Below are 27,888 nucleotides of genomic sequence, written 5' to 3' on the forward strand. Positions count from 1 at the left end.
AGCGAGATATCTCTTTCTAAAATTGAGTCATACACAGATAAGAGACTGTGTGGCCTGAACATCCTTCCCTGTCAGCATTGTGGCTCCAACCCCACATAACTTTACCATCAAAGAGCAATTAGGAAGGGGTCTACAGGTTTTTCCACTGTGCAACAAGGCTTTAATTTAAACATTACCTTCCCCAAGACCCACCACGATGAAAAAAACCCTCTCTGGATTAAAAATGTAGATGGATATCGTGCTAGGCCATTCTTGACCAGCACAATCACAAGGTGAGGTAGGCTGACTAAGGATCCTTCACAGCCAGGAAGTCTAACAGAATCACTCATCCAGTGTACTCCTCAGGCAGCACGAACTGGGAGTCTCTTGTGAACCTAGACTTTAATGCAAAGCTCTTCTTAAAGAAGTTAGATGTGGGAACGTCACGTATTCTCAACGATGGGCAAGTTGCGTCCCCAAAACCAGCACAGTGCAATTTGCAGCCTCTATGTGCAGTTGCAATACTTGGTATTTGGCACCAGCAAAAGGAATTCAATTAAGAGTTCAATTTTCCTTCTTTCCAGTGTTCAGAGAATTTAACACAGTAACTAAGGCTTCATTTGCTTACAGCTGCTTCAGAAAGAGAAAGGAAAAATTAAAGAGAAAAAAAAAAATCCTCAACAAAACAAAAGCATGAGTTTACATTTAAATTCTGAAGGACCATTTTAAAAAGGAAGCAGAATGCAATTTTAACAGACCCTAAATAGTCTGCTTCATGAACGCTCACTTAATATCGAACCAAGACATTCTTAAAATTTCAAGCAGGAAAACCTGCTCTGGTTACCTTGGTGATAAACTAAAGACAGAAATTGCACATAATTGTTGCTGATGTCACTGCTCCCAATTGTTTCCAAGGTTACAGAGTACCTCAAATAATTGTGATGTTTCATTTCTGGACTGTACTGGAAGCCCATTTTCTGTTCTCTGTAAATTGTTTCGTGCTGCAGGTAATCTATCTAAGCCTTATCTAATAAGGCATCAGCAGCCTCTCAGCAACCTCTGTTACAATGTAGATTTATATGTTAAAAATACAGCTACCTAGTTCTCTACAGAGCAATCTGACTCCTAGATTATCTCAATTATTTTTATCGTAAGAATCTATTTCCATAACAAAGTATATTAATAAATATAAAAATATCTGAACACTAAATGTCTTACTGCAAAGCAATATTAGATGTGAATAATCTACCTGGAAGGAAGCTGTTCTCTTGGCTGAATGGTGGAAAATCGGCTGTTAACTATTCATAACTGACTGATTTTCCCATCGTCTTTAACTCATTCTAAATGCAGAGCACAAGTGTTTTGCTGCACTAAAAAAAATCAGCCATGCTACATCTTCCCCACTGCAACCTCAAGTTTACCAAGTACCATAGCATGAATCTCCTTAAAAATCAGTAAGCACTGTACGTAAGGATTACCTTGCTACCACCACAGTATTACTGCCTCAGGATAACTACAGATAACGCCGCTAACTACTGTAGTTCTATCAAGAAACAGGAAGCAGTTTTGAAAACACACTAAACCCAAGATATTTTAGTCTACAGCTATATGAATAGGAATCTGAATATCAGACTGTATCTATCCCCTAAATCTAACTAAGCCACATTTCAAATCCTCACTTCTGAAGGACACAACAGTTAAATGTCCATCTAGCACCTCTCCTCCTGCTGGATGTGCCTTTCAGCACTTGACTGCTCTCAGACTGCAGGGCTTGACCTTGTCAGCATGAAATTTTCCACTAGAGCAAAACAAAATGGCACTTACTGTTTCTTAGCAGTCTGTTATTATTTATGCAATGGATTTTGAAAAGTAATAATTTACTTTAGAAACTGGTTGACTAAAACAGTTTATGTGCATTTAATGAATGAAATGAACTGCATATGGAGTCACTAAAAAATGCCTGAAAGACATCTCAGCTTCCACCTAGAGTGCAGAGAGGGTTAGAGCGCAGCACAGAGAATAAAACAGAATATCAGAGGTGATTCTTTTTTTGTTTGCTCAGAAAATGGCTGAGAGCTGAGCACGCTTATTTTCATAATTATTCAAGATCCTCAATGAATTTATTTCAGCTGCATGCTTTGTAGCTCTTATGTATGTAATTCCCATGAACTAGCAAAAAAATATACTGGCAGGAATGCCTGTTTGAACAGTCTGTTTTAAATAGGCACTGAAGAATATACATATAAAACAATACCTTTCTGTTTGTAACTGCATGTATTCATGAGACATCCAGTTGAAGGAGAGACTCTTAACAAATCAAAACCAGCAACACACTATGCAGGCAAAGTCTTCCCTAACAGATAATGCTTACAACAGACTACTCAACAAGAAGACACAGAGCATGAATTACTTGCTGAAATTAGGCTATGAATACATCTAAACAAAGAACACATCTGAAAATCAAATTCTACCTGTTCACAGCTCACAAAATTGCACCAAGATGATTTAACTTTAAAGCTGATGCTCTACTGTCTTATGTAGTATATAAAAATATTTGTTAGTATTTTCTCAGATTTAAATGTCACAAGGTAATGGCATACAGACCCCATTTTGCTACAGTATGGGGCAAATGCATACTGCATACACTTCAATTTTTAGATATTGACAGACTTAGATGACTAGTTATACGTACATATTCAGTATGATCTTAAACACAAACAGCTCTCTGCTTTTTAGACACAGGCAGTATGATGATTACTCATTGCTCAGTTCAACCCTGGCACAAACCTATTTAAATCTGATATTCAAACCCTAGGATACATTTACCATTTACCGGTTAGAAATGAATTAATAATTAATAACTCATATACATCTTTTTAAGGGCAGAGCCCCTGCTCTGGCATATTTTGGCACTGCTGCAAACCGTGACACAATGCGATAGTAGCAATGCTAAAACGCCAGGACATTCATCCATCACCAACAGTGTACTCCAGGGGTAAAAATGGTCCAGCCCCATTCAGTATCTTCATTAATAAAGTGGATGATGTAGCAGAGTGCATCCTCACCAAGTTTGCTCATGTTACAGCCTGGGAGGAGCAGATAATACACCCAAAAGTTGTGCTGCTATCTAGAGGAGGAACCTCAACAGGCTGGAGAAATGGGCTGACACGAACTTCATGGAGTCCAGTAAAGGGAAGTGTAAAGTCCTGCACAAGTATATGCTGGCATCTGACCAGCCAGAAAGCAGCTTTGCACAAAAGGACCAAGGGATCCTTGTGGACACCAACTTGAACATGAGCAACCAATGTGTTCTTGTGGCAAACAAGGTTAATGGTATCCTGGGCTGCATTAGAAGTGGTGTTGCCTGCAGGCTGAGGAAGGTAATCCTTCCCCTCTACTCAGCCCTGGTGAGGCCACACCTGGATTGTCATGTCCAGTTCTGGGCAGGAGAGATACCGGAAGATGCAAAGCTGCTGGAGACAGTCCAACAAGGATCACTAAGATTGATAAAGGGACTGAAGAATCTCTCACAGGAGGAAAGGCTGAGACAGGTGGGACTGTTTAAAACACAAAATACAAAGCTCAGAACAGGTATTATCAATATATATAAATACATGAAGGGAGAGTGTAAAGAAGACTGAGCCAGTCTCTTTTCAGTGGTGCCCAGTGACAGGGCATGGGCACACACTGAAACACGGGTGGTTCAGCCTGAACATCAGGAAACACTTTTTCACCACTGTAAGAGTGGCTGAGCACAGGCACAGGTTGCCCAGAGACATTCTGGAGTCTCCACCCTTGCAGATACTGAAAAGCTGTATGGACATGGTCGTTGGCAGGCTGCTACAGGTCACCCAGGTTGAGAGAGAATCACAGAATCAACCAGCAGGAGGGTTGGACAAGATGACGTCCAGAGGTCCTTTCCAACCTCAGCTGTTCTGTGATTCTGTGGAAGAAGATATAGCCAAGTACACATACTTACTGACATTTTTTAAAACACATCAGTAGTTCACTTTCTGCTACATTGGTGATCCTGAACTCCAGAAAAATCAAACACAGAATGGAGATTAAAAGAATTTCAACAGAAATGAAACACAGGAGTACTTCTCAGAAACCCCCCTAGCTACCTAACAACGTATTTAGGAATCTAAACAATTTAGAAAATCTAATGATACTGGACTGGTTCAAGATTATATGAGCAGTCTGTAACCTGCTGAAGAACTAGCAGTGGTCTTTCTAATCCTGAATCACAGGTCTGTATTATTTTCCACCTACAGATAGACTCTATCCTTTAATTTATTTACTATTCGTATACCAACCAAGAAGGATCCTGAAGACCTCGTATTTCTGCTTATTAGGTACTTCCACAGTACTCTTAGATGTAACATGTCACCTTACATTCTTAGTGTTTTAGATTTCCCATAGAAATACAATCACAATGTAATGAAAGTTCAATTTATCAGGCAAGAAAATAATGTCTAAAAGTCAAATTATTCCTTAGACAAGTATACATAACTTTTACAGATATCATGATGCTCCACCTATAACCATAGGCAGACGGTCTTTCCATGTAGTTTAGTCACTCTGCTGTAACTGCAATTCACATTCCTATTAAGAAATAAACAATACTGCACTCTGAAACTTGCAGACTTCTTGTCAAATTATTCATTCTAAGACTATATTAATCAAGTTCCTTTAATTACTTTAAACACTTCATTTTAAATAACAATTCTATTAATTCTTCAGGCTTTTGTTTCACAAAAGCAATGAATTCTTAAGCTTTACTGTCTTACAACACATACTTGCATTTCTTTACTGCTCCAATCAACAGCAGTAAAAGTACATGCTACATGATGTATCAGTACCATGTCAGTATCAATGCAGATGGCAAAATCACAAAAAAGTTGGAAAAGCCAGCAGCAATATGAAAGCCTACATTAGAAAATATTAATATTAAAAGTTACCTCCAAATATAATGTCCCCACAACAGCTCTTACCTGTTCAGATGAATGAAACTAACTGTAGTACACCAGCTGCTCCACACTGTATACAATAAAGCAAAGTGAAGGTGCAAATATTTGGGCTTCTCTACCTCATATGCCTCACACTATCTACTGAAGTGAAACAGGTCTCTCTCTTGACATGATCATATCTTAAAAATGACAATAACTGCATACTCTTAAAGAACTTCTTCAGAAATCATTATCAACACTGAAGACACGGTGTATGTTTACACAGGAAACACAAAGATAATTACACTGCATATCTGCAAACTACCAGGAAGCTGAAGTTGGGATGAGTTAGGAGGTGAAGACACCAGGTTTGGCTCTGCTAGAGCCAGGTCAGCTCCTGAAGCAGTCAAGCATCACTAAATTCAAACTAATAAGCACTCCCAACAGCTTTAGGTCTCAACAAATACAACACAGGTGAAGAACTACACCACTAAGTGAGTACTCACAAGCTCAACTCCATCCCACTCCTGGCTATTTAACATGAATTAATGAAGCATAATAATTTTTAATGGAATTTCATTTAACTCTCCGTTTTCATGGGTTAGAAAATTAAATACACATTTCTTATCACCAATCAGTTCTAAAACAGGTGCCTTCTACTGCTTTCAAAAGAGCAACATGACGCATACAGACATGGGAGTTTCTGTTAAGTGTCAGCTGTCAGTGTAACCTAGAAAATAGCTCTTAATTTACCACCTCCCTGTAAGCACGATCGTAGCACAACTGTGTCCTGAAACACAGGATCTTTGCAACATGATCCAAAATCTTAACTTTACACCAGTATATACACTCATGCTTTCCAGACTATAATGCACAATCTCCTTTTTGCCACACTATTTTTCATAGCCATTTCTTTTCCTTCCAAAATTTGAAATCACTGCTACCTTAAGAGATAGCACTGACATGATATAACATTTCTCATAATATAGCATCATTTGAAGAATTTATGGACCTATTTTACTTTTGAAAGATTAGGTGTAATGGTATTTGTGAATCTTCTACTTTGTAATACTTTGCTAAAACAGACACACCTACCCAGTGGCAGCAGATGGAAAAGGTTAAAAGTATCAACTCCCAAATTACCAACTTTGCTAGGCCACCTTCCCTTCATAATTTAGGCCCTTCTGTTGGAAATTTGAAAATATATTCTAGACAGATGACATGTTAACAGAATCATTTCATGGTTCAGTGTCTTCACAGTATGATTTATCTCTTAACTCTAGGCACTGGAGGTCCCTTTTCAGGAGATTTATGAGTCAGATCCAAGAATTCATTTTGATGAGGAAGAATGTGCGCATCATTGCAAAACAGAACATTAACAAGATAATGCAGTTCCAAGAATAAGTTGCATGCATGTGATACCACAACTGTTTCCAAGACACTGCACATTCATATAATAAAATGTTCATGAATGAAAGAGGTTTTTAAAAATTGCATTAGTCCATGAACACATATGCTCCTGCCTTCCAAATCTACACCACGCATATAGAAATAAGGTCCAGAAAGCTAGTGGCTAATGAAACATCTAGCTTAAATTTTAACTAATACTTTCTTTTTCACTCCACTTTTCCTATCAGGTATTTGTGCAGACACTACATTTTCTGTAGGACAAGTGGTTAATGACTGGAAGATGCTTAAGCATCTAGCCCAGAGCTCAGACCATATTATCAAAAGTACAAAGTTAATACATGCGTACCTTAAAAAAACACTGTCTTCTAAAGTGCTCAGCATCCAGCATCTCCTGCTGTGAAACACTGATCAGGTTTTCAGGGGAGTGCAGCACCGCGGCATCACCTGGAGGACTACAGGGGCGGCTTCTGTGAGAACCTGCTAGAAGCTTCCCCTGTGTCCTATAAAGCCAGTGCCAGCAGCTCCAAGACAGACCTGCTGCTTGCCAAGGCTGAGCCCCTCAGTGACAGTGGTAGTGCTTCTGGGATGTAACACAATTAAGAAAGGGGGGAAAAACCTGCTGCACAACAGCAATAGCAGCCAGGGAGAGAATTGAGAATACGGGAGAGAAACAACCCAGCAGACACCAAGGTCAGTAAAGACAGAGAAGAAGGAGGCACTGGAGCAGATTCCCCTGCAGCCTGTGGTGCAGACCATGGTGAGGCAGACTGTCCCCATGGACTACCATAGTGGAGCAGATATCCACCTGTAGCCCATGAAGGACCCCATGCTGGAGCAGAGGGATGCCCAAAGGAGGCTGTGACCCCATGGGAAGCCTGTGCTGGAGCATGCTCCTGCCAGCACCTGTGGCACTGTGGAAAGAGAAACCCTCTCTGGAGCAGATTTGCTGGCAGAACTTGTGACCCGCCCTGGGGAACCTAGGCTGGAGCAGTCTGTTCCTGCAGGACTGCACCCTGTGGAAGAGACACAGGCTGGAACAATTCATGAAGAATTGTCGTCCATGGGAAGGACTCACGTTGGAGAAGGTCATGGAAGACTGTCTCCCCATTGGAGGGATCCCATACTGCAGCAGGGGAAGAATGTGAGTCCTCCCCTGAGGAGGAAGGAGCAGCAGAAACAACATGTGATGAACTGACCACAACCCCTATTCCCTTCCCATCCCCCTGCACCACTGTGAGGAGGAGACAGAGAAAATTGGGAATAAAGTTAAGCCTAGGAAAAAGAGACGGGTGTGGGGAAGATGTTTTTTAAGATTTGGGTTTATTTCTCATTATCCTATTCTGATTTGATTGGTAAAAAATTAAACTGATTTCCCCAAGCTAAGTCTGTTTCACCCATGACGGTAATTGGTGAATGATCTCTCCCTGTCCTTATCTCGACCCACAAGCCTTTTGTGATATTTTCTTTCTCCCGTCCAGTTGAGGAGCGAGAGTCCACAGAGCAGCCTGGTGGGCACCTGGCATCCAGCCAGAGTCAACCGACCACAATGTCAGTTCACCAGTGCACCCACTCACTTCACACTGTGGGCCATTTGTCATTACAGTTTAAAACACGCTAAAAATGGAGGACAGGGAGCAACACATTTGCTTGCAGTCTTTCAACTAATGTCATTTATCTAACAGAAGCATTTATGAGCCTTTCACTAGAATCTTTGTAATAACATCCTTACTCTGAACAAGATGGGGGAAGAGAATTGCAAATAAAGGGTAAGTTATGTTCTTTACCTAGAAAGGCACAGCAATCTGACAAGACAGTTGCTGTTCATGTTGCAGAGACGGAGGCAACAAAGAGAGAGACAGAGAGATGTGACTGAGGCCTTGTTATCTACAATGTCCTGTTAAAAACTACCATCAGTGAGAACACTTTTAGGAGAAAGGGTTCTGATCAAAGACAAAAGTATGTGAATCCTTTCCCAGCAATGCTGAAAGGACAGAGATGTGAAAACTATTAAAAAAAAAAAAAAAACAGTTACAAAAATACAGAACTAAGAGTCTCAGAGCATTAATGAAGAATGAAAAAATCAAACATTTTAGTGCCATCAGATCTTTGCATTTTATGGAATTCTACCTGGAATTTCTTTATGAAATTCTATCCTTAATTTGACAGCTCACAGGGCTATCACTACATATTCTGTCATTTCTTTATTAATACTAGCCTGCACAGAGAAGTATGACTGGGAAAATCCAAATTTCAACAGTCTCCCAATGAGATAAATACCTAGGATAAGATAGAGAGACTGTTCAGGGCAACCGGAATGTTTTATTGTGAGAGTTCTGCACAAGAAGACATCTTGAAGATCTTGGGGGTATGTAACTGCTGTGACTGTTAATACAAAATCATTCATTCAGTGGTTGATTCAAACCCTATAAAGTCAAAGTGAAGACTCACTGACTTCAATTATATGCATTTAAGACTACAGCCTTAGCTCCACAGCTCACTAAGTTGACACTCAATGCCAAGGCTAACAGCACAATTACTGACTCTCTCTAGAAAAAAGCCAGTGACTAAACTGACACAGAAACTTCACTACTTTATTCCCTACTTGAGAATGGAAGAATTCTGTAGAAATAAACATAGAAATTTCTGTGTCTAGCTTTGGCAATTTTGCCATTAATAACATTTTCAAGTTTATTCATGAGAACAGTGCTTGAAAACTCTCACAAAGTTTTCTGCTAATGTAAAGAAATCAGCAGCACACAAAACAGACTAGTCTAGCACACAGAAGGCAGTATAAATAGAAAGATATGGATCAACCATAGTCAAGAATGTAAAGGAAGAAAGAAATAATTCCTGATAACTCTGCCTGAGTGATGTCCAAGTGTCATTTACTGTGAATAGCAATTTCATCTCTTCTCCAACCTAAAGTCAAATCAGCCCCATCAACAACAGCTACTCTGGGAGAACACATAAAGAAATCAGATATATGCAGTAAATCAACAGCCCACTACATTTGTTGCTCATTATTTGCAGTAGCTTTTTACACTTTCAGATAAAATGTAGGCGCTTTACTGTAGGGTACCACAGCCACACCATAACTGTGCAACACGCTTTGGTGTCACTTCTTATTTGTGCATTTAGTCTGTTTAGCAATAGCTAAATGAAACCTGATTTTCCAATTTCACATCAAACCACAAGAAACCCCACCTGGAAAAGCAGCTGTTATCAACAAGTTACATTCTGTATCTGTCAGAAATCAACGTACAGATAAATACACAAGGCTGTATATATATATATGTGTGTATGTATATATACATACATATAAGGTTATACTGCTTTCTGACCAAGTTCTTGAAACTACCAGAATCCCAGAATTAGAAGTGTGTGCCTTAGCATTCAGCTTCATTGTACTCCAATATTAATATGGTTTGAATGGCAAATTACGGTTTTGAGATAATCTGAGCAACTGCTAACCTCCTGCTAGTTGCCTTTTTCAAGAGAAACTCTCTGATAAGTAACTGAGAAGCAATAACAAAAAAGAGGGCAGAGAAAAGGAAAAGAAAAGGGAAAACGGAAAAGGAAACCCCAGCAGGGTTCCTATATTTTTTGACTGGATCTTACAATGGCATTAAATCATGTGGAGAGGGGCAACAGGGATTGACTGGACCTTTCCTCTTCTCATAAGGCAGGTAGGGGTTACCAAATGAAGCTAGGAAGTAGCACACAAAAGGAGAGAGTTGTTCCAATAAAATATAGCTGCCTTACAAGCATTTTTGCTACCAGATGCTAAAGCATGTGAGAATTTGTATTGGACAAATTCAGAGATTACACTGAAGGATACTACCTACCTAAAAATGACCAAATGGCTTAACATTTGCATTTACCACTTCAGACACAGATACTATCATGAAAGCAGAAAGTGTAAAGATGCCAGACCCCTGAGCTCAGATGATTTTGAAGAGTCTCAGAAGGTGAACTGCAATACTTCCATACATCACTGCTTGAGCACTCACAGCCAGTGTTTGGAAGAATCGCTTTCAACCTGAGAATAGCCTCAACACTCATTTTGAAAGTGCTGTTAAAAATGCATGAAGCACAGGTATCAGGAACTGCACTAAGAGTACTTCTAAACTGTCTAACTACTATAAGAAGGGAATGCATCTTTTACTTCTGCTGTGAATTGACTTCAAACAAGTACCAGTAGAGAAGCTCTATCTCCTATAGCCCAGAACCTTATGCCATTCAGCACTCACCACTACCCACTTTATGTAATATGACCGCATACTCACCAGCAACAGGGTTACAGCTCATAAAATGGAAAGCAGAGGCAAATCTCTCAACTTAAAAATTGTTACCATTCTATTTAACAAATGTACCCATTACTTAATTAATCAGGTAGATACTTTACCTTTGTTTTGCTAAGTCATACAGAGATGTAACAGCAAATAAGGAAAGAGGTAAACTATTCATAGAAATCAAAGCCTCTACATGCCCTATTCTATATATCTTCTCATTGCTTGCTGATACTTTTGGTACAACTTCTGCCTAGCTAAAACATTTTGAGCATTGATCAAATTTATAGATATTGCTTTAGTAATCTGAAGCCTCCCTTGCTGCCTTAACTGCCAGGACCTGTTTTACACTTGTGCAAAGGCAACAAGATGAACCACTGCTTCAATATGAATAATTCTGGAAAGAGTGGGGGCAGTTCATGTCTGAGCTGGGTAGAAAGAGATAACTATATGACGCAGAACACAGCACAACTGCACCTGCATATAAATAGACTTAATCAGAAATGCAAATTGCAATCAGAAGAAATTTTGAAAGCCTATGATAACTGTGCAGATAACAAAAGGTCAAACAACTTGTATTGCTGAAGGTTTAAAAGCGTTATCAGTTACTGGCGATTCTTTCTTCATGAGCAAAATGTGGAAAAGTCAAGTATATGCCAGTCTAATCAATAATGGACAAATTCTTTCTATACTTGTTCTATTATTACAACTGTTCTGCTGTTAAACTCTATTTTACACTGTCAATCTCAACTTATTTAGGAAGACTAAACAAAATGAAAGTGTGGCTGCCCCATTCCTGCAGTGTTCAAGGCCACGCTGAATGGGGCTTTGAGCAACATAGTCTAGTGGAAGGTGTCCCTGCCCGTGGCAGGGGGTTGGAACTAGATGAGCTTTAAGGTCCCTTCCCACCCAAACTATTTTGTGATTCTATGAAAACAAAATGAAAACAAAAATAGCATGAAATAATATGGCTAATTCACTTGACTATACACAGGGGGAATTTCTGGGTTTTTTTTCATGTCCATGTATGACAATTGAAATCTTCCCATTTTAACATCCTTGTGTAAATTAAAAAATAAATTATGACTACAGTTTGCTGGAACTGCCAGTCTGCTTCACAGCATTGTCAAAAATTGTGTGATTTTCTTCCACAGTAAAACAAGCCTAAGACTATAGGGAAATAATATTTTAAAATGTTATTCAGCAGTTACAGATGTTGGCTTCTTCCTTTTTGAAACAAATGTTTTCATTGACAGTAGCTAAGAAAAGTACTTCTGAAGGGAGATACTCTGATACTTTATGACTTACATTCTAAGAATAAAATAAATATGTAAGTCTTTATCATTTCAAGGTGTTCTCAGTGTAAATTATTGTAGATTTCAGACTGAAAAAAAAAGTCTTTAACGTTACAGCTTTTTAATCTTTTCCAATTAAATATTCTTAGTATTTGAAGCACAACCGTTTACCAAGTATTTCTCCTTTGACTAGACTGTCTTCGAACAAACTAGTGAGTGAAGAGAGCCATCTAGTGCCATACCTTGGAATTTTAAAAAGGGTTTTCACCGGGTGCATGCCAAATAAGGGAGGGTCTCCATCCCCCAGTTCAATAGCTGTTATTCCCAAGGACCATACGTCACATCGAGCATCATATGAGTAGTCATACTGTTGTTCACAAGCAATGACCTGTCAGAAAAAAAGCAGAGAAAACAACGCTTTAACCTAATGTACTAGTCACATCATCCTAGTGTGACACTGAATGTCAGTTTTGATTCGTGTCTAAAATCCTATGTAGCTTACAAATACATACGTTTGACTGTATATCCCAGTTAGGAAAACCCCTACAAAACCGTAAATTAGAACTTATCTGCGGTTTCTTTTAAAAAACAAAACAACACTCTCCCTATGTTTTTTTAACTACATGAAGCTCCACGGGATGCTTTAAATATCTATGCAAAGAACATCACTCTACTAAATTCTGTTTTTTTAAAGCACTTCTAACAGAAGCCCTATTACAATAGCAGAGAACCCTATTGATGTTGTTCTTATTAACTTCTATGACTATTCATGAGGCTAGACTGATTTGCACAGCTGGTTTTAGATAAGAATATTTTATCAGTCATTTCTGCCAATTTATTTTCTTTTTTATTATTAGTTTGTCTCTACTAAATTTGAGTAGTTTAAAAAAAATTAATTAACATACCATGCAGTTAGTCTAAGAAAAACTGATGTTAACAGGAATCTTTCCTTGGACATCAGAACCATCTAACATTACAAACATGATGCACACTTCCAGCTAACCCACAGTTTGCATCCTAATCATAAGCTAACAATTCATACAAACTGGAAACAATTCTGCATCTAAACATAAGATTCAAACTTTAGCCCTTATCTTTGCAAGGGATGAGACAAAAAACACAGCTTCACCAGATTTTACTCTACCATGATTAGAGATCTGTCTCAAGATTTTCTTCCCAAATCTCATCAATTGACCAATTGCTTTGAAAATATGTCAGATCCCCATATATTGCTATTATCAGTTTCCATGATTCCAATCTGGGACAATGTTTTGCAAAGGTGCCAATATGCAAGCCAGCACCCCACATAAATGCTGGCAAAGGACCACTCACTGCCTGCTGTGGAAGAAAACCCTTCCTGGAGAAGCTGCTGATTCCAGCTTGACCTCTTGGTTACTTTCTGTATAAGCTGTACCTATCAGAGGTGTTCCTGCCTTTGGTTGAGATTCTATCCAACAAGCTCCAATGGCCTGTCTACCTCTTAGTCAAGGACTCATCATTTCTTTCATCAGAAGCCAGGGGTGTTGAACATAGTAGTTAAATTGATATCAAAATGGAGAGAGGGGGTGTTGTAGTTTGGGGAGAGTTTTTTCGCAGTAAACTTGGATATTAATTAATTCCTTTGCCATATACTAATAGTTCAGTTCTTTTCCTAGAGGAAATCAGTCCAGAAAAATTAAGACCTTTCCTGAATTTTCTACCAATGCTTTGTCAAGTGTTGAGAACTCTCTCTTCCTCCTCATTTTTCCAGGTTAGTATGCCAAAGAAATTTTGTTCCATACACTATTGACATTGGTATTTCCCCTTTATTGCTGTAATACCAAAGAATCTTCCGATAAAGTATTAAACCAGCGTTTCTCAACTACTGTCTGAAGAACACTGGTGATCTGTAAGACAACTGATAAAGTGGTCGCCAGAATGTCTGCAAGCCATCTGAGAAAAACATACATACACATTCCCCTGTACATCAACTATCAGATAATCAGAATGGGGAAAATGAAAATGAGCACTGCAAAGGGTGGTCCAGAGATTTATTTTTTTGTTTGTTTAGCTCGAAGAGGCAGACTTTTGTTAACTAATGTGGTGATTTTCAGAGTTGTCATGCAAAGATCATTTCCCCATCTCCCTTGTCTTCAGCGGAAGTGAAAGCTCTGAAATATTTCTTTGTGCTTCAAAGAGTTCATTATAGCCTTGATCTTATCCCAGAGATCCCCCTATCATCTCTTGAAAAAGATGAATCTTACTGTGCAGTAGATAGCTTCTGTGCAACTCAGGCTTATTTCAGAGTGCAACACCACCCTTATTTCAGAGGCCTATATGATAGTTTAATTTCCTTGTATCATGCCTTAAAGAGAAGGAAAGAAATAAAATTTGATGCAAAAACTTGGAAGAAAGTCAATACGAAGATCCATCAGAGACATCAAATAATGTATTATAAGGAAGCCATACTGGTGTTGGTTGGAGTTTCCTACATTGCAGTTTTGCTCAGAGATTGAAAGGAAAGCTTGTATTACTTTATTATTTTTGTTTCTTTATACAGTTCCCCAAACTATCTGTATATTCAAGGAGAAGAAGAAAGGAAAGAAAGGGAAGGAAGGAAAGGGCAAGGGAGGGGAGGGGAGGGAAAGGGCAAGGCAGTAAATCAACTTCCAGACCATGACTTAGAAGCTGTAAGTAGCTTGTCCATATATGACTAACTTCGCAATGTATCAGCTACCAAAGAGAAAATAATGTATCTTTGTATGTCTTCTGCTCCAAGCTAAAAGCTGCACCTCCAGTAAATATGGTACATGTCAGTAATGTAACACTATGCCAAAATACTTGCACTCTGATCAAGGGGAATTAAACACTATCAGATTCTCCTCCACTCCAATATCAGAGACTGCAGCGATCCTTTTAGAAAAAATATTTCCATTAATCTGCATTCTTTTTTGTTTATAAAAATTCGGCCAGTGGACTGTTCAATCCAGTATGTTTCACACAGTAGCTTGACTATAGTGTGATAAGCACCACAGAAAACATACAAAATTAACTGCTCTTTTGATACCGAGTATGCAGCATAGCTATCAATTTACTGATCACTTTAGTTTGAAACAAGTTTTCAATTTCTGTGGGATTTATTAGAATCCTACCAAGTTATGCACCACTTAAAAACACACAAATGCCACTAATTTTAAATGCAAGAGTCAAATTCACAGCTTTTTCGTTAACGAAGGGGAAGCGCACATCAGCAGTTTGCTTTATATGCTGGCTAGCAGACAACACTGCCTTGAAATCTGAAGGAGTTCTCTCAGTCACAGTTTACAAGCTAAGTCCTTGGGAATGTCCCAGTCCTGTTTTGCCTTGGAAACTACTGCAACTGTCTGCAGAGCAAATGTCTCTAAAATCCAAATAAAAAAGGAAAAATGCAACTTGTTTATCTTTTATTATGTTCCACTCTCTATTGGGAATTCAGAGATGCTTATCTTTTTGGAATCATCTGTCCTTTTTGGTCAAGGTTCTGGAGCTGAGACTGCCTCTCAGCAATGTTGATGCCTGCTCTGCCCACTGGGGCATGAAGATAGGGAGCCCAGAAGAAATGAACTGAAAGAAAATGCTACTTCCTTTCTCTACCTTTTGCAAAGACATCATCACATCTGTACCTATTTCATATCCAGCAAATCCTCCCCTGCCCTTGTACAAGCAAAAAAGAAGGCAGTTTGCATTGTTGCAAACACTGTACTCATCACGCCCAAGCTTTGGGGGAGGATGTAGTTAATCTTGAGATTCACCAGTAAACACTAAAGGAATAAGCACCAAGTCTTTCCCTTTGGCATGGGCTGGTTACATGCACACAGTGGCCCAGGTTGCTAAGGAGACAGGCTGTCACTTCTTGTATTAGTTGTAATTTCAACATGATTTCATGCCCAGCCATACTGCAGTAGGATGGAAAGCACCTAAACACCACACAGAAAGAGACAACATGATGGTAGCTGTCAACACTAATTGTGCTGAGGGTCATACTAGGACAGGGTGAAGTGAGGGGAATTCACTGGTCTGGCAAAGATGGCACATAAACAAATCAGTCACAGTAACTGGAGGGTATTTAGAGAAGCCAGTGATTAAGCACTCTGTGTGATTTACCACTTCTACAGAAAACACAAAACTTCAGAGAGGTACATATCATTCTAACCCTGACTAGAAGACCTCATATTCAAAGATATAATTCCACTTGTTCTGAAATCAATGCAAAGATTTCTTTGACTTCAGCAAGCCCATAAGTTGATCACAGGTGTATTTCAAAGAAGGAAAACAGGTAAAACAGAGAACTAACTGTTATTTGGACAGTGTCACACTAACTTGTTCACAGAGAGGAAGCTATACATACGTTTAGCTGAAGCAAAATACATAAAACCCTCTTAAGTTTACCTAGAATTATTAGAAGTGAACTTACTTTCATTTTGCCTCAGTATATACAGTGCACGTACAAAGTATAGCTGCAAGCATACACAATACCGTTAACAGCAATACAGATGTGCTACCTGGAGACGACTGCTACACAATTAGTGCTCGTGACCCACCCGCAGAAAGAAGTCTGGAGTTAAAAATGTTGAAGCTCCTGAACTAGGGCGGTGCTGTACTTAGCTGACGTGGCTAACTAAGCAGCTTATGAAGTGTGTGAGCACGATGCTGAAAAGCACTGCGTATGTAAAATGAAGGTGGCACAAAATTGTTACCCTTGCTGCAAGGAGAACAAAACTGCTAGCTATGCAAGTCAAATGGAATAAACCAAGTGAACTTCTGTGCTCCACATGACACTATGCAACCCAACTTAATTTATACACATAGGAAATAGAATAGCAAATATTCTTTTAATTACTATGCATGGGGGGGAGGAAGCTATCTTTCATGATAGCATTTAGCAGCACTGGGGATACTGAATTATCCAGGCCAAAGCAATACCTATCTATCTCTATCCGTTCCTCATTTCCTCTTTCCCTCTGTCCCTCTCTCTGTCCCCTCAAGCACATTCATATAATCAAAAAAGAGCAAATTTCTGATTGAAATTGGTTCCATATTCCCCCATTTTATTATTTAGATTTCAGTTTCTTATTTATCATCATACAAATTTTTCCATGGGGTATCAGATAATAATTATATTGTTATAAAAGTTCCCAAAATAGAAAGTAATGAACATTTTAAATAATTCTTCAAGGTAATTACCACAATTAATGTTGATTCATTGAAAATTTATTAAATGTCAAGAAGTCAATTGTGTTTTAATATCTGCAAGTAATAAATTTTTATTTTTGCTTTTAATTCACCCAAGTGAAATATTCTTGAGACCATTAGACTGTCTGCCAGCAAGCTGCATCTATAGAGAAGCACAATACCTTTTATTAGACCAAACGATACAGTGGGGAAAAACAGATAAGCTTTCAAGCACACAAATCTATTTTGCTTTATACCATGAGATCATCAAGGCTTCAATGCTACTAATGCTAGTAGCATTGATACATTTTATATCTGACTCACAGATTTACCTCTAAGTTGTAAGAATTATATACTACACACCTCGCACAGATTTTTAAATGGTGATTCACAAAGAAACTGAAAACTCAGAGGCAGTGTGGTAGTGAAATTATTTTCTCTACTGGTTTGGGGTTTTTGGTTAGGTTTTCTTTTTTAATCACCTTACATGGAAGTTTCACAACCCTTCCATAGCTGCTGTTCAGGTTAGAACAAAACAGAAGCATCTGCAACCTCTCCACATCCCTTCACAAGATTATCATGTTATCAAGGTTACTGGCAAGGTTCCCTCCAGCTGCCACATCCTTTTCAACCCCCTCCTACCATGCTAGCCCATGAGGTCAGCTGTCCTGGAGGCAAAGGAGAAGGTGATGCATTCTGCTGGACCTTGCTCTGCAGGGAGAGTTTGCTGATGCTGTCCTGCTGCACAGTCTGCCTTTCTTGTGTGCCATCCCCTTTAAAGAAACCTCTGTATCAAAATTCAGCCTCATGTGGTCACTTAGAGGCCTAATTTTATCCCACATTCTGCCACTGACCTGCTGTAAGTCCCTAAGCAAACCATTCCATTTCTATGTCCCTCAGTTCTTCCATGCCATCTTGCCCTATCTGTTTAGATCAATGGTTCCCACTCTTCCCACTCTGCCTTCCCACATGGACGCTGTAGTAGTTCCTCTCCAGCATGCCCATACCTATTCAACACATGTACCACAGGACATGCTCAAACTCAGTTCTGCATTTCAAGAAGGCAGCTAGTATTCCCTAAAAATAATTTTTAACACACTTTTTAAAGTAGTGGTGTCCCACTTACTCTGACTTCTGAAAGTAGGGATGTAATTTCCGAGTCTTTGCCAAGTAGGCTTGTCCTGGGTTCAGCAGTAGCAGTCATTTTTCTCCTTCTTAGTAGCTGGTGCAGTGCTGTGGTTTTGGCTTTCAGCCTGGGAACAGCACTGATAACACCGATGTTTTTAGTTGCTGCTCAGTAATGTTTACTCTGACCAAGGACTTTCTGAGTCTCATGCTCTGCCAGGGAGGAGGCGAAGCCAGGAGGAAGCAGAGACAAGACACCTGACCCAAACTACCCAAAGGGGTATTCCATACCACAGCACGTCATGCCCACTATATAAACTGAGGGCAGTTACTCGGAAGGGCTAGATCACTGCTCAGGTCAGGCTGGGTATTGGTCAGCGGGTGGTGAACAGTTGTATTCTCTTCCCTTGTTATCTCCCTTACCATTATTATCATTGGTGGTAGCAGCAGTGATTTGTGTTATACCTTAGTTACTGGACTGTTCTTATCTCAACCCGGGGGAGTTGCATTCTTTCAATTCCCCTCCCCATCTCCACGAGCAGCGGGGAGGAAAGGGGGGGAGTCAGCGAGTGGCTATGTGGTTCTGAGTAACTGGCTGGGCTTAAACCACGACAAGACTATTCTCTTTCACCCTAGGCCTAACACATACTATTATAAGTAATGCTAAACAACAAGCAATTATTCAAATCACACTTCAACAAAAAGCTATGTTGTGAATGTTTTAATGCCACCATTCTTTACTTTTACCATTTACTTACTGCATTTATTATTTCTACCCACTAAATGCGTGGGATTTTCAATCACTTTGCTATTAATAATCATGGCAGATAAACACAAATTCTGTAAAAGCAGCAGAAGTTTTTTCCATTCCTCTCTGTGAAGTTTCTTCCAAATAACATTCAGTTATTTTTGTAAATTATGTTTTCAATCTTACCTCACTTACTGTAATTCACAAGGTTAAAAAAAAGAAGAGCTAATTCAGTAATCTATCTAATCATTACCTGTAAGAGAATAGTTATTACACCTTCATGGAAGATCTTATAAGGAAATATTTTTCTTTTTTTGGAAGGTACATAATCCCTTAAGTTTCCATGTCACAAAATATGCATACTGCTTCACTGTACAACTGTTTTTAAATGCCTTTCAGGCTGAAAAATAAGTATATATATATGTTCTTGAAATCTATATCCTATTTATATTAAGCAGTGGATTCCTACAGTTCATTCTAAATTGGCATTTACAAAATTCCATGCTTATTTGGCATTTAAAAACGTAGTGAAAATGTGCATACCGGAAGAGCTAATGTTAGCTAATAAGGAATCAAAGTGAAGAGACCTAAAGCTGTTAACAGGCTGCTGGCTTGAGTCCCATGATGGGCTGGAAAGAGTTAGAAAGGGCTGGAAAATAAGCTAGGTTGAAGTATGACAAAATGAGAATATATTCAGTAGTTTCAAAGGAATATATCACTGTACTTGTTTAAAGTAAATTAAAAACATAAGCCCAGGTTAGTGATGGAGTTGTCTTTTCTATGCTGTTTTTCCAACTCAGTATTTAACTACACATGAAACGTATTTACTGGTAAATGGGCTTTTTTTGTAATTTGTTGATGTCTCCTCTGAGAGAGGTAAATACGAGAAATCAGCCCTAGTTTACCAAAATGAGGATTTTTTTTTATTTTTTTGACAGAATTCTAGGTCTGAATACAGCCCTTACTGTAATGAATACTGGCCTCAGTGGAAAAGCTGCTGCGAGTCTTTGCAAAATTAGGTTTTTCCCTTCATATATTTTTCAACTACATTAGCTACATTTAATTACTTGTTGGGGTGCTTTTTTTACCAGTTTCATTGATTTTTCTTTAGATTATGCAGAAACACAGCTTTATACTGAAACAACACAAATATTACTCATTGTTTCAGGATTAGGCACACACTTATAATCAGGCTTAAAGTTTAAAAAACCACACAGGAGTACTAAAAAAAAACGGAAAACAATTTAAACTAGTCACTTACTGTCCTAACAATTCAGAAATTTATTCTTGTGCTCAGACATATTGAATTTTACCTCAAGGAGAACGCCTTGATTCAGCAGGTGGAAAGAAAACAATCTGGAGTGGTCTTACTGATCACTATTTCACCTTGGCAGGATGGTTAACAAACATCCAAAATACAGAGCTAACACAGCTTTAAATAATAATATTACATCTGAAATCCCCCTGTAATTAATAGCAAAACAAAGCCAAGATTTTACCACTGGTTAACTCATTGTTACAGAACTCTTAACTTTATCAATGTCCCAACCTTTCCTACTGTCACTGTCATATTTCAACACATAATTCTTCAAAGGATCAACTATGTTTTACTAACGTTCCTTTTAAAACCTAAGTATTCACACATCATTGTCATTTTTAGCAGTTATCCGTAAAATATGTAAGCATACTCCCAATGGTTTTAAATTACTTTCAGCATCTCTCTAGTTCTTTCTGACCTCAAGTATCTTTCTCTTTCTGTTCTGAAAAGTAGATTTTGGCCAAAGAAAACATGTACAGATTCTAACTGAGCTGGATTCAAGAGTCAAATTACCAGCCAGATCATGATACATTTAGAAAAAAGGAAAACTGCAATTCTATTTGAACTAGATTTTATTCAGCTCTGCACTAGAAGTTGAAGACAAAACATGTTAAGCCTTAGAATAGAGATGCATAGGTGGTTTAGTTCAAAAGTTTCAAAACTGATTCCTCCTGCTAGCATTCAACACAATTTATTTCAGCATACAAGAAGCAGACTTTCAGTACCTTAAGTGTTCGGCAAGAGATAGGTTTAAGCATTCACCATATTTAAACTATGTTACCTTATTTTTTTTTGGCATGCCTATATTCAGTGTTCCAGTTTCCGCATGTCTATGTTCGTCAAGTGTGAGACAATACTGACTAGGTTAAACAGCAATGATTGATTTTCAGTGAGTCTACTTCAAAGCTGCTCTCAAACTGACGTATCCTTTTCAAGTTCCTCTGTTGCTTCCAACACAGGCTAGTTATTCCCTCTATATTCAGTTTTCAGCAAAATTTTTGTTAATCACACACTCTGCTCAGAACAAATGCTCAAGAATAGATCTTTTTGATTTGTCATGTTGCTGCTAAACAAGCCTCACAGTCATCATAAAAAAACAGCTCAAAGATGTTTGAGTCAGTCAAAATGGTTATAAGCTGCTGCTTTTCATACTGCCAGTAAGAACACTGAGCTGAAAAGAACACCTTACATCACCCTCACCCTATTTTCCTATGAACTTTTTCTATTGCAAGCACCATGCCATATAATCCCTTTGATACATTTTACAAAATTAATCTTAAAATACAATGCTTTTCCTCATTATGCAGACTGTTCCTGATCCTAAGCATTCTGGTTTTCAGCATATTTGTCTCTTGCTTATATCCAGTTATTCATATCTGCCAGCTTGAATAATCTTGCACAATTCTTTCCAAGTTGTATTTTCCTGGGGTTTACCCTGGAAAACATTCCCTGTCAGCTTCATTTCACAAGGTTCATTTCTCTGAAACACTCCTGTAGTCTCTTCCTCCAAGGCAAGCTTTTTCATGTCCCCTCTCCACTCACCCTTCAGAATAAATCCATCTTTCTCATCGTTAGATGAGATCCCATGATTGCTTTATGCATTGACTGAGGCTCCTATGTTTCACACATAGATAATAGAAGTACAATTAAAAATAAATAAATAAATAAATAAATAAATCCTACTCATCATGTTTTCTATTTTTTATTAGTAATATTTTCTTCCTGTCCAGTTATTTTAGGGTATTTTGGGGCTTGACATAGATTCTATCCTATGTCAAAACAGACAAATATTTGCAGATGTTAAGTACTTTTCTAGGTTTTACTGTTCTCACCACAATTCCATCTAAAAACCACTGTTCCTAATAAGCTGTTACCCAAGCAGAGTTTTTCAGCTTATTGCAGTCCTCATCTTTCACCTTTCACATAAAAATTTGGATGCACATTTGAAAACTTCCAGAAAGATCTCCCCAGAAGTAAGGCAAATTGCACCTCACACGCCAGCTGAAATATGTCGTTCGTATAAACAGAAAGAAAGCAACCATACTGACTTTAGCATGAGTGTTATGCAACTTGTCATTTAAAAGCCATTTTGACAACAGCGTAACAGATATCTGAGCATCTTACAGCTGTTTTGCAGACTGTATCTCTATGAAGCCTCATCATCCTGGCTCACGCAGGCATGCAAATGTGAGATGAGTTACTATGCTTATGGTACTGGTTATTTTGAGAAATCTTCAAAATCAAAACAGGAAGCATTCAAAGCTGCTTCTCTTCCTGTTTCAATGTGCTAGGCCCATAACCCACCTTGCTTATACATTTGTGGTATTTTCAGGTAAAAAATTTTCACATCAAAATCTCTGCTTATTTCTTTTTAACTCAAGAATAAATATTTTCAAGCAGGATGGGAAAATGAATTCAGCATGATTGCTGCTTTTAATGGTAATTATTCAAGCAAAACAGTACTGTAAAAATAACATCTAATAATCCCAGTTTAATAAAATACTTCACAATACATCAATTATTGTCTAGAGGAGTATTTTATGAAGGTTTCAGAATGTCTCCAACCAAGGTGATTCCATAAATAATGTTTGCACAGTGGCTTCTAAGGTATCTTGTGTCTCCTTTGTGACGTAAACTGGTTGTTATGGAGACGGTAAAATATCAACCGTTCTTTGTGAGAGTGTGCAAGATCAATTTTGGATCCATTACAGCAGCTTCTTTTCTCTACTCAGCTATAATCAGCCTTCCTTAGCAACAGAAACAGATGTATAAAAACTATAAAATGTTCTAAAACAAATGTTTGCACAATACTTTTAACTGTCTGCCATATAGAAATAGACCTATGTGTATTTGTAACAGATACAAATCCCATCAACACTTCACAAAATTCGAAGAAGTCTAATGGCCTTCAACAGAAATCAAGCTACTACCGTTATGAAGGTTTAACAGCTTACAAATACACGGATCACTCCCTTTTCATCCCACATTTTTTAACCACACAATCCATACCTTACAAAAGTATTTTTGGTTTTTTGAAATGGCAAGGGCAAAGATTAACACCTTTCATCCCAAATTCAGGGAAAGTACAGAAGAGACTTTGCTCAGCAGTGTGTTTAAACTTCCTAGAGCTTCATTAAATAGAAGGAAAAATCATAGAATCATAGAAGGGTTATGTCTGGGGAGTAGTACGTAAAAATATGGTCTAAAGATAGTTGTCTAGTTTCTCCATTGTTAAGCTATGCTGCTCCATGTGTCTAAGTGTGTAGGTCCCTACTCAGTGATTAAGGTTAAAAACCACATAGCTGAGTCAGGGTTTTGCAGAGTCATATAACAAATCAGGAATGTAGGAATTCCTCCTTTTCCTCACTCCAGTATACTCAGAGGCAGACAAGCACACCAAGACATACAATATTTGATTGGCAAGTCATAACATTTTCAAGAAGACCCTCAGTTATTTGCCTGTTGTCAGTACTGTTATGGAAACATTACAGAGAATAGAATAATTAAATTACTAGAAATCCATTTTGTATATTCTAATGGTACATACACTTCAGTGAATAGGGGCCTAGAGTAAAGTAGGGACAGAGGGAAGGAAAGACAAGATACTTCTTCCTCTTACTATGTGGCAGTGGTGACGAGGTGTGCATTGCAATAGATGGAGACAACCCAGACAGGAAAGTTTGCCTACCTCAGGTGCCATCCAAAAGGGTGTTCCCACTGAGGTGTTTCTACGCAGCCGTGTGCTGGTGAGCTGGGCTGAAACACCTGCAATAAAAGAGATCCAAAAAACTTGGCCTCAAATTTATTCTGTCGTTTCAGTTAGTTTATTTCAAGTATCTGGAAAACAAACCCCAAACCTGGGAGCACAGCTGCAAAGTGCCTGGTGAAAGTAGGTGAAGCGTTTGTACTGAATTACTTGTTTGATTAATTTCAGCTTGCTGGTTTCATTCAGAATTGCTGAAAGATTTTTTTGTGAATGATTCTCAGTTCGAAGCACTTTCATTCAAACTTGCAAATTCAATTGGCACCTAAATATCACAGACCTCATTTTGATGATTCCATGAGTATAAACAAGAATATTCAAATTACAACTTAACTTTAAAACTTCCATTTCAGAAACTTAGTCCCTGAACACTGCTGGCAGCCAGCGTGTTCACTAGAGTATTTGCAGAGGCTCCTGTTCAACAAAACATTTAAGCACTTGCTTAAATCCTTCCCTGCAAACTCAAGCTCAGGCTGCAGCTCTTACTTAGGGAGTTAAGCATATTCTTAAAACAAAGGCTGTGATTCAGGGCTTTGCTGACTGGGGCTGGACTACTGAAACACAGCTGAAAAAAAGCAAATCTTCCATGTTCTGGTCAACATATAAGTGTAGAGTTCAGGAGCCTTCCAATAAGTTGACACAAAACCAGCATCGACTTAAAAACTTATTTCACCTTATCATTGTTTAAAAACAAAAAACACAGTGGTCTGCTCCTACGGAATTACACAGTGACAAAAATTAGTAGAAACACATATAGTACACATTGCCTGATGCCAATAAATAAGAAATCGGGACTCATAATTAGTAAGTTAAATAATCCGATTGCTGGCTCCGACATTCAGATCTGTATTTATTTGTCATTTTTCAGTGCGACTGACTGCAAGACTTCAGCGACTTCATGAGTACCGCTGTGAAACAGTTAATGGCTAGGACCTACAGCAAGCATTTAACTCCGATCTCTCTTCAGCTGGCTTAATTTGTAGCTGCTATCTACAGACACTGCAGAACAGTGCAGAATACCAAAGAGCTGAGAGAGGGAGATGGTGGGAAAGTGTGAGCAAGCATGAGGATAAATGAATGATAATTTGCAGACATTTTGGGTCGATTTACACTGTGACCAATGCTTATTGAAATATATCATACTGTTGAGAGCAGTTGAGGGTAGAAACGTCTGTTACATTGAAAAAGCAAGCTGTAAAATCATGCAATAAAGGGGAAAAAAAAGCCTCAATTAAGTGTATCTGTATAATCCTCTCTTTGACACACTATCCATATGTACAGCCCTGAATATGAATTAACTTCTTTTAATTCAAGATTCTGTCTCATTTTGTGGACAGAATGGATAGCATTCACTGAATAGATAGTAATTTAATTTTTTTATCCCCATTGATTTGAGTTGTTATTATACTTATTTAGTCCATCCAATCCTACATTAAATTTATTATTTTGTTTTCTTTTTGAGGTATTTCCTTCCCTCCTCATCAAAGAATAAATCTCCTTAATATTCCGGCAGACTGGGAGAGGATTATTAGTTCCAGAGATTAACCTAAAAATATCCAAAGCATCCACTGTTTTGAGGTACTTAATTTGAGATCTTTCAGTTTTCAGGCACTCCACATGCCTCAGGTAGAGCTGTAATAGACCTGAACACTTAGATCTTCTCTAAAGGAGAACAAGATGTTTCAAACTGGCTGTTGGTAAACTGAGGAGCAGAGTGGCCACTTCTACAAAGTTTGATGCAGGTGACCTGCCAAAATCACAAAGAAACTTTCGCAGAAGCAAGAACAGTCTCCAATTTGATGCCATTCAACCATCTGAACCCACGAGTCCCTTTTCTTTCTGAGTTCCTTGCATTTTTCACTATAGATTTTCCACTTTCTGCAACAAATGTGACAAACAGTTCAACATCACCCATGACTCAGTCCTAATCCATTCCCAGAGTGCCTTCTATGACTATGGCAGTGGGCAACAGGAGAAAAATAGCAACTTAATGAAAGCTGGGTGCTGGTTGCTTCTTTAGTCAGGAAGCCCACAGATATATGGGCATTTCTTGGCATTTCCTAACCATTAAGTGATAGGAAACACTCAAGATTCAACTTGTATCTCTTTCCAAGGTAGTCATATTTGTTGTAATTTTCTAGTGTTACTGTTGTAACTTTAACAGTAGGGAAAAAACCCTAAAATATGGAATCAGAAAAACCCATGGGTCACCAGAAAGTTTGGGATTCTCATTTTCCTTGAATGTGCCACTTGGAGCTGTAGCACACTCATCTGCCTTTGAAAGCCAGAGCTCCAAACTGAGCTTCCACAGCAGCCAAGCCATTTAGTAGATCTGATAAAAACATTTTGTTTTGGGGAGAAAAGCCAGCTTTTCCCAGAATAGATTAGTTACAAACAAAGATCATACTGCCAGAATTTCCCCAAATGCAAAGGGATCTTCCTCCCTTATACTAGGTCAGGGACTCACTCCAAGTTTTGCTTCAGGTCATATGTTTCTCGCAGCACTATTTTAATTGTTGCCTTTACTATTCAACATAATGAATTTCTGTCCTTAGAAGATACTAAAAAGCCTCCCATTTCCCAAATTACTTTATCATCTTCAATAGCGTTTTATGTTATATTTATAATACCATGAAAACATCAGTATTAAATTTTCTTTCCACTGCATACATTTTTTAAATTATTTTCTGAAAAATGATATTATTTGCAGATATTTTGGCACACCATTTTACACTACTCTCATTTTGTGAACATTTTTCATTACCTTCATGCACTGCTAAACAAACATGGTATTCACATACTGCCATTCTTAATGATGATTACCTTATGTATTATATGATTTCATCAATAAATCATAGTACTAATAATTGGTTTCTGTTACATTTAATAGAATTGGCCATTCTGTTGCATATGTATCTGAGCTGTCTTATTTTTACAAGTGTATCTTTAAAGGGAAACAAAACTGGTGAACAAATTCTATTGACAAGTCCCTTTCTACCCTGCTTCCTGTTTCTGGCAATTCTCAAGTCTAGCAGCAGTTATCACAAATTAAATGGATGTTGGGTTTTGGACCCAAGGGACCATTTTACCTTCTGCTCAGAGGGAAAAAACATGCTTAAGGCTAGCAAAAGCCATTTCAGACAGAAGAATGTTTCCTTTTCATATGCAAAAGATAGGATATCTAAATTTAAATTAGTAGGACAACTACCCTGGAAATGACATTCCTTGTGAAATTCAAAAGAGCTTTGTAAATAAAATGGTACCTTCAGAACTATTTTTAATTATTAAATTATTATGATTAAGCTTTTAAGTTAAAAGTCTATTACTGATTTTAGGTTAGAGTTTTTATTCTTGCAGTATCAGGTTTTTTCTCCATTTTTCCTTCTTAAAAAATTTCAAGCATCCTCCTGAAAAAATCTCTCACTTTGGCATTCTGCCTTCCCAGGGGAAAGTAAAACAGATGCCTCTGGCTAAACTGCATGTATCAGGAAAACAAATGGGAAGTGGTCATTACCAAAGTCAACGAGCTTGACTCCACCTTCTGTTGTCAGCAGAATGTTGTTCCCTTTCACATCACGATGAATGATCCGGTTATTGTGTAAATGCTGAAGGCCCTATATACCAGCAGTAACAAAAATAAGTTTACTCCCTTATTTAAAAACAATTACCCCACTATTAGGGAATGTAATGAAGAAAATCTGCACATACTCTATAGAAACATCTGTCCACTGGATTACATGCTTCATACAACTCCTGCTGCTATAACAGCCCACATAATATTGTCAACATTACCATACTTTATAAGTGGAAAATGTATGTATG

General features: G+C 38.2%; 1 protein-coding gene across 1 annotated transcript in view; it reads right to left on the minus strand.

The window, feature by feature from the left end:
- MYO3B (myosin IIIB) overlaps positions 1-27,888 on the minus strand; it is a 195,543-nt gene that overhangs the window by 143,883 nt on the left and 23,772 nt on the right. The window contains exons 5-7 of the mRNA XM_065670620.1: positions 27,581-27,680; positions 23,992-24,068; positions 12,165-12,310 (exon numbers count right to left, since the gene is read on the minus strand). Coding sequence (XP_065526692.1) covers positions 12,165-12,310; positions 23,992-24,068; positions 27,581-27,680 — 323 coding nt within the window. The remainder of the gene's footprint in view (positions 1-12,164; positions 12,311-23,991; positions 24,069-27,580; positions 27,681-27,888) is intronic.

The sequence above is a fragment of the Lathamus discolor genome, chromosome 3, assembly GCF_037157495.1.
Source record: "Lathamus discolor isolate bLatDis1 chromosome 3, bLatDis1.hap1, whole genome shotgun sequence".
NCBI classification, from domain to species: Eukaryota; Metazoa; Chordata; class Aves; order Psittaciformes; family Psittacidae; genus Lathamus; species Lathamus discolor.